Source organism: Ovis aries, chromosome 9 (genome assembly GCF_016772045.2).
Source record: "Ovis aries strain OAR_USU_Benz2616 breed Rambouillet chromosome 9, ARS-UI_Ramb_v3.0, whole genome shotgun sequence".
Classification (NCBI taxonomy): domain Eukaryota; kingdom Metazoa; phylum Chordata; class Mammalia; order Artiodactyla; family Bovidae; genus Ovis; species Ovis aries.
The window spans coordinates 56,934,189-56,948,607 of NC_056062.1; the positions used below are offsets into that span (position 1 = coordinate 56,934,189).

Consider the following 14,419-nt stretch of genomic DNA (forward strand, 5'->3'; position numbering starts at 1 on the left):
AATTACTCTCTGGATATTCAATGGGGGAAAAAAAAAACCAAACTACTGGCATGGAAGTGTCCTCACTAGCCTTATTGACGATAATTAAAAAGTAGATACCTAACATAAGAGAAAGAAACAACCTGATGTTTTAACTGAATTCAGTCATATATTCAGTTCTACGGAGAGTGTTTATAAACAAGAGTGGAAGAACACAAATTACAAATATGTACAGGAGAGTTTTCTTTTAAAAAGTTACATAAAGTAGCTGAAAATTATGGGAAAACTGTTTTTTTTATTTGAGCATATTGAAATTTTATTAAATTGACACTTAAAAGAGTTCAGAATTGCTGGGGGAGGAAGGCGCTTTAGCTGTGTCCTGTATTTGCAGGATTTGTCTCTAAGGCCTTAACAGACTTTAGAGTGAGGCAGAATTACCTGGAAGGTTTGTTAAACACAGGCTGCTCAGCCTCACCCCTCGCTCCTGGTCTGCAGGTCTGGGAATGTAAATTTCTAACAAGTTCCCAGGTGATGCTGACACTGTTGATCTGCCGAACACTGACAACCATGGCTCCAGCCCGAGAGAATTAGTTACCAATTCAGAGAGGCAGGGCACAAAGTCCTGGATCTGCAGCCCAGGATGAGGCTGTCATTATGCCAACGCTTTTCAAAGTTCATCTTTTCATTTATTTAACTTTTGTATCTAACAAGTACTCACATCATGTGCCAGGCACCCTTCTGAGAGTGTTACAATATTAAGGATTTTAATCCTCATAACAACTTCTCAGGGATCAGATCTTCAGTCAGTACTGGGAAGTTCAAGAACACCCTAGGGTCCAATTTGCATGAGATTTTGGCTTTAAAAGGAGAAAAAAAGGCAAATTCTGCTACTGGGCTCTCCTGGATGCTGTTTTTCCACTGAGCTATCCTTTACTCACCCTGGAATAGGAAATGGCAACTCACTCCAGTGTTCTTGCCTGGGGAATCCCATGGATAGAAGTGCCTGATGAGCTACAGTCCATGGGGTTACAAAGAGTCAGACACAACAGTAACAACCCTTAACTCACAGGTCAGAATACTACTGCTTTTGGTTAGGAGTAAAGCGATTACTCTCATGACCCCTGGCCAGTCACCTGGTAAGCGTGGTCAGTATGCACGAGGTAGAGGGTGGTGGGAGCAGAGCGGCTCAAGGGTGTCATCAGTTTTGTCTCGGTTTTGGCACAAGGAGTTTCTGTTCGGCTGGAATCTGGGATGGGAAAAGTAGGAGGCGAAGCCAGGGATTGGGAGGGCGAAACCGGGGCCAGGCTGCTCAGACCGTCTGCCACGGAGTCTGTGTTGAGCTTGATCTCAGTGTAGTAGAAGTCTTCTTCTCCATCACTGTAGTCAGACTCCCCAACACGCCTAATGCAAAAGAGAGCAAAGCAATCCTACTCACCCACACTGCTTTCTTGCCTTGAGATCTTGTACATGCTGTTCCTTCTGTCTGGAATGCTTTTCCTCTGTCCTGTCTGCTTGGCAAACTTCTACTTATCCTGCAACTGCCCACTTCTGGGGTAAGCCTTCCTTGCTATCTTAAAGCAACTGACTCAACTAATCAACCAATCAATCAATTATTCAGAAAAAATTTATTGGGAGTCTACTATGTGTAGGCACTTCTTTAGGAACCCAATATTAGAGTGAACAAAACAGATTCTGCCCTGATGGAATGAACAGTCTAGTGGGAGAGGCAGACCAGAAACTTGTGACAGGACACATCAAAAATAAATAATAATATCCCGAGGAACAAGCCTGCCTAAGGAGGTAAAAGACCTGCATTTGGAAAACTATCGGACACTGATGAAAGAAACTGAAGACAACACAAACAGATGGAAAAATACACCATGTTATTGGATAGGAAGAATTAATATTGCTAAAATGACCATGCTCTCCAGGGCAATCTACAGAGTCAATGCAATTCCTATTAAAATACCAATGACATTTTTCACTGAACTAGAACAAATAATTTTAAAAGTGGTCTGAAAACACAAAAGACTCCAAATAGCTAAAAGAATCTTGAGAAAGAACAGAGCTGAAAGAATCATGCTCCCTGACTTCTGACTATACTGTAAAATTACAGTAAACAAATCAGTATGGTACTGGCATAAAGGGGGTTCCCAGGTGGCTCAGTGGGTAAAGAATCCACCTGCAATGAAGGAGATACAGCAGCCACAGGTTTGATTCCTGGGTCAGGAAGATCCCCTGGATGAGGACATGGCAATCCACTCTAGCATTTTAGTTTGGAGAATCCGATGGACAGAGGAGCGTGGCAGGCTACAGTCCGTAGGGTCTCAAAGAGTCGGACATGACTGAACTGACTGAGCATGCCTGCACTGGCATAAGAACATATTTATAGATCAGTGGAACAGAATAGAGAGCCCAGATATAGACTTACACACTATGGTCCCTTAATCTATGACAAAGAAGGCTAGAATATACAATGGAGAAACGGTAGTCTCTTCCACATATGTTGCTGGGAAAACTGGACAGCCACATGTAAATGAATGAAATGAGAACATTCTTTAACACCGTATACAAAAATAAACTCAAAATGGATTAAAGACCTAAATGTAAGACATTACACCACAAAACTGCTAAAAGAAAACATAGGCATGGCACTCTTTGACAGCTATTGTAGCAACATATTTTTTTTAAGTCTGTCTCCTAAAGCAAAGGAAATAAAAGCAAAAATAAGGAAATTGGACCAAATTAAACTTAAAAACTTTTGCACAGCAAAGGAAACTATCAACAAAGTGAAAAGACTAATGAATGGGAGAAAATATTTTCAGAGGACATGACCAGTAAGGGGTTAATATTCAAAATATATAAATAGCTCATTAACTCAACATTAAAAAAACAAACAATTCTATTTAAAAAATGAGCAGAAGAACTAAATAGACTTTTTCCCAAAGAGGACATGCAGGTGGCCAGAAAAGATGAAAAGATGCTCTACATCACTATCAGGGAAATGGAAATCAAACCAATAATGCCAACAATGAAATGATACCTTACACCTGTCAGAATGGCTATCATCAAAAAGAACACAACAAATGTTGATGAGAATGTGGAGAAAAGGCAGCTCTTATACACTGCTGGTGGGAAGGTAAACTGGTGCAGTCACTGTGGAAAATAGTATGGAGGTTTCTTTAAAATCTAAAAATAGAACTACCATACAACCTAGCAATTCCACTCCTGGGTATATAGCTGGAAAAACAAACCAGAAACATCAATTTGAAAAGATACATGCACCCTGATGTTCATAGAAACATTATTTATAATTGCCAAGATATGGAAACAACCTAAGTGTCCATCAACACATGATTAGATAAAGAAGACGCTACACACACACACACACACACACACACACGCACACACACACACACACGCACACACACACACACTGGTGGCTCAGATGGTAAAGAATTTGCCAGCAATGCAGAAGACCCGAATTTGATCCCTGGGTTAGGAAGATGCCTTGAAGAAGGAAACAGCAACCCACTCCAGTATTCTTGCCTGGAGAATTCCATGGACAGAGGAGCCTAGTGGGCTACAGTCCATGGTGTTGTAAACAGTCTGACACTATTGAGCTACTCACACACACACACACACACACACACACACACACATATACACACACTCATACTACTCATGCATAAAGAATGAAATTTTGCCATTGTAACAACATGAATGGACTTAGAGGGTATTATGCCAAGTGAGATAAGTCAGACAGAGAAAGACAAATATATTACTTGTATGTGGAATCTAAAAAATACAACAAACTAGTGAACGTGACAAAAAGAAACAGATACAGAGAACAAACCAGTAGTTAAGGAGAGGAAGGGGAAGCATAGGGGTAGAGGATTAAGAGGTATAAACCATTATGGATAAAATAAACTACAAGGATGTATGGATGTATGTGAAAGTTGCCCAGTTGTGTCCAACTCTTTGTGACCTCATGGACTATAGCCTGCCAGGCTTCTCTGTCCATGGTATTCTCCAGGCAAGAATACTCGAGTGGGTAGCCATTCCCTTCTCTAGCAGATCTTCTCAACCCAGGAACCAAACACAGGTCTCCCCGTTGCAGGTGAATTCTTTACTGTTGGAACCACCAGGGAAGCCCAAGAACACTGGAGTGGGTAGCCTATCCCTTCTCCAGCAGATCTTTCCAACCCAGGAATTGAACTGCAGTCTCCTGCATCGCAGGCGGATTCTTTACCAGCTAAACTACAAGACTGTATTATTGTAAAACACAGGGCATATAGCCAAAATTTTACAGTAAATATAAATGGACTATAATCGTAAAAAATTGTGAATTACCATACAGTACGTGTGCAACTTATATAATATTATTCATTAACCATAAGTCAATTTAAAAAAAGTAAACCCATAAAGAAACAGATATTTAATATGTTCAGTTCAGTTCAGTCGCTTAGTCATGTCCGACTCTTTGCAATCCCATGAATCGTAGGAGGTGGTGATAAATCCCAGAAAGAAAAATTAAGCAGCATTAAGAGCACCCTTAATCAGGGCAAGTGATGGGGGACATTATTTTAAATAGAGTATTCATAGAAGACTCTCTGAGGAGATGACAGTGGAGCAGAGGTCTCAATGAGGTGAGGGAAAAACCCTTGTGGGAACTATGGGAGAAGAATGCACAGAACCCCGGGGTGGGCTGGCTTGTTGCTTTCTGAGAAGGACAGAGAGGTAGGTGGCTGGTGCTCAGGCAAAGAGTGATGGGAGAAGAATGGGAAGGAGGGCAGAGCTTTGTAGCCCTGGGGAAAAACTTGGTATTTTGTTCTGAATATGATGGAAGCCTCTGGGGATTTTGAAGAATCTAGGTTACTTATTATTTTTATTTTTTAAAATTGACGTATAGTAAGTACAGTTAATTTACAATGTTGTGTTAGTTTCAGGTGTACAGCAAAGTGCCATATGTGTGTGCGTGTGTGTGTATTCTTTTTCAGGTTTGTTTCCATTATAGGTCACCACAGGATATTGAGTATAGTTCCCTGCACTATACAGTAAGTCCCTGTGGTTTATCTGTTTTATTCACAGTAGTGTGTATTTGTTAATCCCAAGCTCCTAATTTATCTCTCCCGACTCCACCCCTTCCTCTTCTATGCCCTTTGAGAACCATAAATTTGTTCTCTAATGCCATCTAATGCCATTTGCAACAAGGCTGGACTTAGATATTATCACATTAAGTGAAGTAAGATAGAGAAAGACAAATATCATATTCTACCACTTTTATATGGAATCTAAAAATAATGATACCAATGAACTTATCTACAAAACAGAAACAGACTCACAGACATAAGTTACTTTTAAAAGGCTCACCCTGGCCATTGTCTGGAGAAAGAACAGAGGATAGGAGGGCAAGAGGAATGGGAGCCAGTGAGCAGGCTGGGGAGCAGCTGACAGCGGCCGGGCAAGGGGTAGGGGCGCAAGTAACCTGAGCTCTCAAACTGGAGACTTCTTTTGAGTGACAGGCATTAGGATTAAGCTTCAAACAATTAAATCCTCTGAGCTCCCTTTGAAGAAGTGGAAGTGAAAGTCGCTCAGCGTGTCTGATTCTTTGCGATCCCCTGGAATTCTCCAGGCGGTTGCACTGGAGTGGGTAGATGTACCCTTCTCCGGGGGATCTCACCAACCCAGGGATCGAACCCAGGTCTCCCACATTGCAGGAGGATTCTTTACCAGCTGAGCCATCAGGGAAGCCCAAGAATGTTGCAGTGGGTTGCCATTCCCTTCTCCAGGGGACCTTTCCCACCCAGGGATCGAACCCAGGTCTCCTGCATTGTAGGCAGATTCTTTACCAACTGAGCCACCAGGGAATTACTTTGAAGTGTGTTCATTTCAATTCACTTTATTTATTTAATGATTTGGTACATTTCTGTAATTTTTTTAAACCTCTGTTGCCTCCCTAAGACAGATTCTTTAGGCTGTGTCTTGTTCATTTTTGTTTAATAGATACCACATGTTTCAGTGCATCTGGCATACAGTAGGTGCCTGTTAAATGCTGAACGAATGAAAGAAAGAAGCCGATGCTGTAGCACAGTGACTACCAACATGAATTCTGGAGTTACATTGCCGGGGTTTGAATCCTGACACCTCCCAGCTGCCTGTGTAATTTTAGCAGCCTGTGCCCTTATATAAAGCAGCACAGCGCAGCTGGCCTTCCGTGTGCACCGGGAGCCTACTAAACACAGTGCACCGGGAGCCTACTAAACACAGTACTTAGAGGTGTAGCACGCTCACGTGTAAGAAGCACTAAATGTTTATTAAATGAAAATAAGGCTGATGCTAGAAAGACTCAGTGTTTACTATCACCAGGAAAAGTATCTTCTGATGCTTCCACAGGTTCTTTTGAGACACAGAAAATTGTGCTTTTCCACAGTAAGTTTTGTGTAAAAGAAAATAACTGTCAAGGGTGTGTGTGTGTGTTGGGGGGCGGGGGGACTCAGTCGTGTCCAACTCTTTGCAATCCCGTGAACTGTAGCCTACCAGGCTCTTTTGTCCATGGGATTTTCCAGGCAGGAATACTGGAGTGGGTTGCCATGCCCTCCTCCAGGGGATCTTTCCCACCCAGGGATCGAAGCGGCGTCTCTTGCATCTCCTGTATTGGTAGGCGGATTCTTTACCACTGCACCACCTGGGAAGCCTGTCAAATAACTAATATTTGTTGGATTTGAGGATTTCTAGGGAAATGATACATATTCTTGTACACGGTTTTATGGGATGGGATCTGTAAATCTTCCTTTCCTGGGGCATCTCCAAGTTTCATGACCATATCTGGCAGGAGCAGGGCACTGACTCAGAATAAACTTTTTTCCCACTGACAATCCCTGTACAGAACCTAAAATACAAATCTCCCTTTCTCCTGGGCCTTTCTGTTCAGCCAGATCAGCGGCTTCTCCCAGCCTGGCTCCGTTTCCCCTGAGCTCTCTGGCTGAGGCGTCTAGGGAGGTGTCTGCTCCATATCAGGTCAGGCGGGGCTTGGCTCTCCTACAAGCAAAGCATCAAAGACCCCAGAGAGTGGGCCGAAGAATGTGCATCTGTTCTATTCCTGTCCCCACTTCCTCTCCAGGAAAGGGTGAGCCGAGTCGCTGCTGGCTGCCGAGTGCTGCTAATAGACATGCAGGCCTGGGGAACATCATGTGTCCTACACGGGGATAAATCAGGATCAGCCCTGGTGTGTAAGAATGGAGTGAGAATTAAGAGAAAAACAGAATACTTCTTATGCTGGTGTGGTGTGCCCTGCAGCTCTATCAGACGCAAGATACATATTCTGGGGCTTGGGCTATGCTCCCTTCTTCTTCACAAGCCAATCAACATTCATTAAAAACTGCCCCATCCTCCTATAGGCTCTCAGGCTCATTCCTGGGCAGTGGCTGGCAGAGATGGGGATTCTAGCTCATCAAGGCCATGTGAAGCATGCAGAGTAGAAAGGGAATCCCAGGGAAGCAAATACAGCGCCTGCTGTACTTGAATTTCACCCACCAGAAGAGCACCCTGGAAGCTCAAAAGAAAATCATGTGATGCCACTCACAGTCTGTAAACACATGGATAGGGTATGTGTTTCTGTGTGGTGCTGAATACGATTTGACTTTTGGGGCAGATGGACTTTAAAACAAAGACCTTCAGCTCCTGATTCTAGCTTCAGGAAGCTCTTTCTAAACGTTCAGATAACTGAGTTATTTACACTGTGAGCTGTCCTGATGGTGAGAGTTGAGGGAAGATGCTGTGGAGTGTCCTTCCCTGAAGGAGTGGGTTCTGTGTGGGGTTTCTTGGAGGGTAGGGTGGACCCTCTGGCTAGTGGAGCGGAAGCCCTGCTTTGCTGGGCCACGACCATGGTGCTTGGTGATTTTTCACATGCCATGCCCTGGAAGGGTCTGGCTATGTCCCCAGAATCCCCAACCTATGGGTGAGGGAGCTGGATTCCTGCTTCTCTCCAGCCATAGCAGGAGCTCACCCACAGGAATCAGCAAAATCACCTTGGAACCCATTCTTGTTTTCTATCACTTTTTATGGATGATGTCTTCCCTAAATTTATCCTTGGCTGGGCAAAGTGACTGTAGTGCTTATTTCTCAGCAGTCACAGCAAGGAGATCCAACCAGTCAATCCTAAAGGAAATCAACCCTGAATATTCATTGGAAGGACTGACATTGAAGCTGAGACTACAATTCTTTGGCCACTTGATGCGAAGAGCTGATTCATTGAAGAAGACCCTGATGCTGCAAAATATCAAAGGCAAGAGGAGAAGGCGGTGATAGAGGACGAGATGGTTGGATGTCATCATCAACTCAATGGACATGAGTCTGAGCCAACTCAGGAAGAAGGGAAGCCTGGTATTCTGCAGTCAACGGGGATGCAAAAAGATATGACTTAGCGACTGAACAACAACATCTTTTTGAAAGGACCCCCCAAGCATTTGGGGGCTCGGTCATGTGTTTGGCTTTGTCTTGTGCACAGTATCACTTACAGCTTCTCAAGATCCCTTCTTAGTTCCACATCCCTAGACAAGAAAGACCCACAGACTAAAGAACAAGAGGCTGTACCATCACAGCCTTTCTGGAGTGGCCCCTAATCCCTGCTGCGCAAAACTTCGTTTTATCTTTCGTTGGAAATGTTTTTGTATAACACAGGGAAATGTGTCTGTTGTACAAATAAAGGACTTATTTGGGCAACAGAAAAGGACAGAGCAGGTCACCAGGCTTCATAAGAATAGCAACACTGATTGTCACTGTGCTTCTTAAACCCTTCTCAGGCTATGTCTGCCTTTGAGTCTCAAAGTCATTAATACACTCCCCTGGGGAAAAAATTACACATATAATTTTACAAACATTTTCAGGGGGTCTAAGGACTCCTTACCCTACCCTACGCTGGCGCTCCATCTTTTACAAATCACTCTCACATACATTTTATTTTTGACTATCACACATGACCCTGCAGGGCTGATATTCTGAGTTTCTTTTTCAGAGGGAACTGAGGCTCCGAGCAGCACCTTGCTTAATATCACTTGGTGAGTGTATTAGGGAGGCTTCACAGCTCTAAGTCCATGTTCTTTCCACTTGCCACACTGGCCTGTATTATCTGCAGTGGCCATTTCCATAGTGATTAGGAAGACCAAGCAGGCCCAGTCTCGGTCTCTGTGTTCAGAATTTTTAAGGCACAATGTGAAGTGTAATTCTGAGTGCAGGTGGTCCTGGACTGAACTTGATGGAGATACACCCAGCTCCAAAGGGAGGGCTCCTTACCCGAGATGAATGGTCCGGATGTGCTTCTGGATACCCACTGCAGTACTCAAAACCTTCCCACAGTTCTTCCAGAGGCATTTGAACATCACCTTCATGGAGTTCTAGAAAGGGAAGACAAGGTTACACTGACATGAAAACTAACCCATCAACATAACAGCTTCCCATTCTCTTGACTATAACTCAGCACACCATTCTAGGAAATCCCCCAGGTGAGGGTCTTAGTGACCTCAGAGATTTTCTTGCTTCCTTCTTGAATACTGAGCCCTGCTGGAAAATTTAGTTTACTTTTTAAAAAATTATTTTTAATTGAGGGATAACTGATTTACAATATTGTGTTGGTGTCTGCCATACATCAACATGAATCAGCCACAAGTATATATGTCTACTCCCTCTTGACCCTCCCTCCCACCCCATTAGTTCACTTTTTTTTTAAAGGTGGATACAGTGTCTTTTAGGCATTGTGCTGTGCTTAGTTGCTCATTCATGTCCGACTCTTCATGATCCCATGGACTGTAGCCCACCAGGCTCCCCTGTCCATGGGGATTCTCCAGGCAAGAACACTAGAATGGGCTGCCATGCCCTTCTCCAGGGAATCTTCCCAACCCAGGGATGGAACTCAGGTCTCCTGCATTCCAGGTGGGTTCTTTATCATCTGAGCCACCAGGGAAACCTGGCATTAATGACAGTGAATTTTAGAATATTCATTGAGCACTTACTATGTGCCAAGTGCTAGTCTAAGAGTTTATTTCATTTAATCCTAAAAGATGGATACTATTATCATCACCATTTTACAGATTCATGGAAAGCTTCAGTAAAACATGCCTAGTTAATGGAGCCAGCTTCTAGCAAAACCAGAATATGAATTTTGGAAGTCTGGCTCCTGGAACTACTCTCTCCACCAGGACACAAATCTATCTTCTCCTATAAGGATCTTAGAAGTTTTCCAAAACAGTCCAGGAAAGTGATTGAGAGCACTGATTTTGGACTTACTTTCTCAAGTCCTACTTTCCTTATTTATCAAGTGAGAACAATAGTACCTGTCTCATAGGGTTATTATGATGATTAAATGAGGTCATGAAAGCAAAATAGTTTAGCACAATACTGATGGGAGTAATTATTCAACCAATGGCAGCTATTATGGTTTTATTACGATTATACTTCCTGGAGTGAATTTGATAGGGAGTGAGTTTTCTCCCATGTGCTCACCAAGCCCCATCCTTGTTTCCTCCTGGGAACACAGCTAGACTTCATTTCCCAGCCCCCTTTGAAGTTAGCTGAAGTCATGTGACTGAATTAGGGCCAATGGAATAAGGGCAGAAGTGACATACATTCCTTCTAAGCCTTGTCCCTAAACTACTAGTCAATGTCACTCCAGCCTGTTTCGCTGATTAGAGGTAGGGAATACCCAAGGACTTAGGGCACAGTAGTGCCACTAGATCAGGGATTTTTCTTTCAATATTTTTAAAATGGAAGTATAGTTGATTTACAATGTTGTGTTGATTCTGCTGTACAGCAAAATGATACAGTCAGAACTTATACTTTAGATTAGGGATTTTTAATCTTTTGTTGGCCATGAATTCTTTTGGCAGTCTGCTAAATTCTATGAACCCCTTCTTAAAGTAATGTTTTTATTAATAATATTTAAAATAAAATACACAGAATTAAAAGAACTGTGAGTGTGCTGAAATAGTTATCAAAATATTAAAAAATTTTGTGAAGCGGTAATATATATACTCTTTAACACATAAACTAATAAGATCTTTAAGTGAATTTAGTAACTACCATAATTTCAAAGTAGCGTTGTGCATAAATGACATTTCATGATATCTGCTAAGATTGTAAGGTGATATGAAAACATCCATGTTTCGTATTGGTAGTAAAGTCACGGGAGGCACTAATACTATTGTGGTTTGATGTCTCCAATCATAATTGTAGGAAATGCTAAATTATAGTTACAACATTAATGACAATAAAGATATACTTTTTCTCCCATCTAATTTCATAGACTCCCTGAATTCTTTCCACTCCCTTTATGGGACTTGTGGACTCCAAGTTAAGAATCTCTGCACTGGGAGGAAGGGGCCTCTGGGTCCCTGGAGGATGTGTAGAACAGAAACACCCCTTCATCACTCCTGCTGACCTGACTGGATTGTGACATGAGAAATCCTTTATGGAGTTAAGCCACTGAAGTTTGGAAATGGGTTGTTTCAACCGAAAGCCTCCCCTGACCAATAAACAATGATACCTTCCCTGAACTGACGGAATTGCTGTAGGTTTGTTTACAACTCTAGTAGGATTTCTGCTCTCAAGCCCTGTTCTAGAAAGCCATCATTTACACATTTAGAGGATGACTCACCGGCTATTATGATGGAATTAGTATCCTGATTCAGCCAGTCACCCTCACCCAAATGTTTCTCAATTGAAACAAAACACCTAGAAACTTGCAGAAGTGAGGAGTATCCTGTGTGTTGGGAATGATCACTTTCGGGGTGGCAAGCGGAAGACAGCACAGTGGCTAATGGCCACAGTCCGTTGCAACGGATAGATTAGTGACCGCAAGGAGGAGCCCACGCCTCCTGTGAGCTTCATGAGCCCAGGGGCCCGGGGTGCCCAGAGGTCCCAAGTGGCTGGCCTTCCTGGCACTGCGACCTAGCCATTCCCACTGCAGCTCCTGGGCATTGTGGACAGCTCGCCCATGATTCCTGCTGCAATGAGCAGTACTGAGCTCTAGGAGATGCGGCAGCAAAGAGCTGGAGCAGAAACCGAGAGAGAGGGATGTGAGGGGAGCTGAGAGGCAGACAGAATTAGGACACTTTAAAGTACACTATCATGAAGAGTTGGTGTTTATTCTAAGGAGACCATTCACAAATTTCAGGCTCCCTGATCTTCTTGAGCCACTGATCCAAACACATGAGATGGAAGATGAACCAAAGGGGGAGAATTTAAAACCTGCCCTGCCCCCTACTCCAGCCCCAAGGTTCACAAAAATGAATTTGGCTTGATTTTTTTTTTTAATTCAGAGTAGATGATGACGATACTAATGAACAAATCCTCACCGTATGAGTGTTTCTGCTCATTTTTCAAACAATGAAGCTGTTCTATTAAAAATATATCTTCCACTTAAGGGAATTAATGACTCAAACCAAAATTACAGGTATCTGACAGTCCAAATATCCATCTGGAAATGAAGTCGTGATAGATTGAAAGCACTTTTTGATTCATTCCAAGCCTTCTTGCTGATGGTATTCCTTTATTCATTAAACTAAATAGCTACTTAACAAGGAATATTCCAGTGGCTGTGATGGAAAGAAAAGAAGCTGTTCTTTGGAAACTTACATTCTAATGGGAGAGAGGCAGAAATGATCACATATGATGATTGTTTCAGGTATGATAATGTTTCTGGAAATGGGGGTGGGAAATGCTAGGTCAGACGAAGCCTCTAGAAGGTGACTTGTGAGCTGGGACTTGAAGGCTGGAAAAGGAGCCAACCATGCTATGAGCTAGAGTTTTCCAGGTAGAAGGAAGAGTTAATGAGAAGCTGTGAAGATGCCGAAGAACTTGACATACTGTAGGGCCAGAAAGGAACAGTTAGTTTGGAGGGAAAGGAGAGATGGTGTGATCTGTTTGAGATCATGTGAAGAGGCAAGGAGGGCCATGGAGGCAAGAAGGATTACGCAGGGTCTTGTAGGTAAGGGTAAGGAATCTGGATTTTATTCTAAAATAAAGAAGCTACTGAAGGGGTTGAAGTCGGAGAGTGATATTATATGGTTTAGATTTTAAGAAAACCTCACTCTTGGACTTCCCTGGTGGTCGGTCCAGTGTGGTTAAGACTCCATGTTTCCAATGCAGGGGGTGTGAGTCAGATCCCTGGTTGGGGAACTAAGAGCCAACACGCTGTGTGGTATGGCCAAAAAGAAAAGAAAAGATCACTCTGTTCTGTTCCGGGGAGGAAAAATAAGGTCACCAGTGTGGTGCTACTGCAGGTCAGAAAAGATGGCGGCTTGAAGAAGGCTTGGGCCTCGAGAACAAGCAGACACGTTCAGGGTCCATTTTGGAGGCAGATCCAACAGAACCTGTTGTTGGGTTGAGCAAGAGGAATGTCAAAAGGGATGGTATTAAAGATGACTTCTGTAGCGAGGGGAATTGTGGTTCTCTCTGGGATACATTCATTTTGAGATACCTACTGGCAAGTAGGACAAAGGATCTGTGAGCCTGAAACTGAGAAGTCAGGTGTAGAGATATACATTTGGAGTCAGGACCTGAAGGGGTTCTTAGAACGGATCTAGATGAGACCATCTAGGGGGAAGTGCAGCTAGAGATAATTAGAAGGCCCAGCATACTGCAGATCCAATATTTCAGGTAGGGGACTGAGAAGGAAAAGACAGAGAGAGAAGGCGTGGGCAGCAGCGGAAATCAGGACAGGGTGGTATCACCAGCACAAATAGCAGAGAGTGGCTTAAGAAGGATTATGCGACTTACGCAGTATCACCTGATGTTCCCAGGTGCGCCAGTGGGAACCTGCCTGCCAATTCAGGAGTCGTGAGAGACGCAGCTTTGATCCCTGGGTCTGGAAGATCCCCTGGAGGAGGGCATGGCAACCCACTCCAGTATTCTTGCCTGGGGAATCCCATGGACGGAGGAGCCTGACAGGCTACAGTCCATAGAGTTGCAGAGAGTTGGACACAACTGAAGCGACTTCACATTCGTGCATGTGCAACAATTAGCCAGTTATTAACAGATAGTCTTTGAAATTAATATAATAGTATTACACAACATGCAGAGCCAAATTCCTCCTATATCTTAGGAATTTCTTAAAGGGTCAAATTGCTAACTGTTTTGGGAAATGACAATCACAGTGGTATTTCTGTGCCATAACAAGTATTATTGATAAGACTCCTGTTCCTGGTTCTTGCAATAACATGTCAAGCATTTGCTTCTTGAATTGATTAATAAAGCCTGGTACTGATGATAGAAAAATAAATGTCATTGGCATAACTCCTTTCCTTAGGAGGAACTAGCTGATTCAGAGGTGTCGAACCCCCCACATACAATGAAGCTGACCAATATCCTCTCTAAATCCCTTGGATTTTGGAGAACTACCAATTACAAGTGCTTGTGTATCATCTCCTCAATTATGTGCTGTGTA

At 43.1% G+C, this 14,419-nt stretch overlaps 1 protein-coding gene and 1 long non-coding RNA gene across 3 annotated transcripts in view; one reads left to right on the top strand and one right to left on the bottom strand.

Annotated features, from left to right (window-relative positions):
* ZNF704 (zinc finger protein 704) overlaps nt 1–14,419 on the bottom strand; it is a 256,382-nt gene that overhangs the window by 26,036 nt on the left and 215,927 nt on the right. For both annotated transcript variants that reach the window (XM_027973082.3, XM_004011760.6), the window contains exons 5-6: nt 9,274–9,374; nt 1,113–1,380 (exon numbers count right to left, since the gene is read on the bottom strand). In XM_027973082.3, the coding sequence (XP_027828883.1) occupies nt 1,113–1,380; nt 9,274–9,374 (369 nt within the window). The remainder of the gene's footprint in view (nt 1–1,112; nt 1,381–9,273; nt 9,375–14,419) is intronic.
* On the top strand, nt 5,741–14,254 carry LOC132657182 (uncharacterized). Its single transcript, XR_009594971.1, has 2 exons — nt 5,741–6,411; nt 8,108–14,254. It is a non-coding gene; the product is annotated as an uncharacterized LOC132657182 (long non-coding RNA).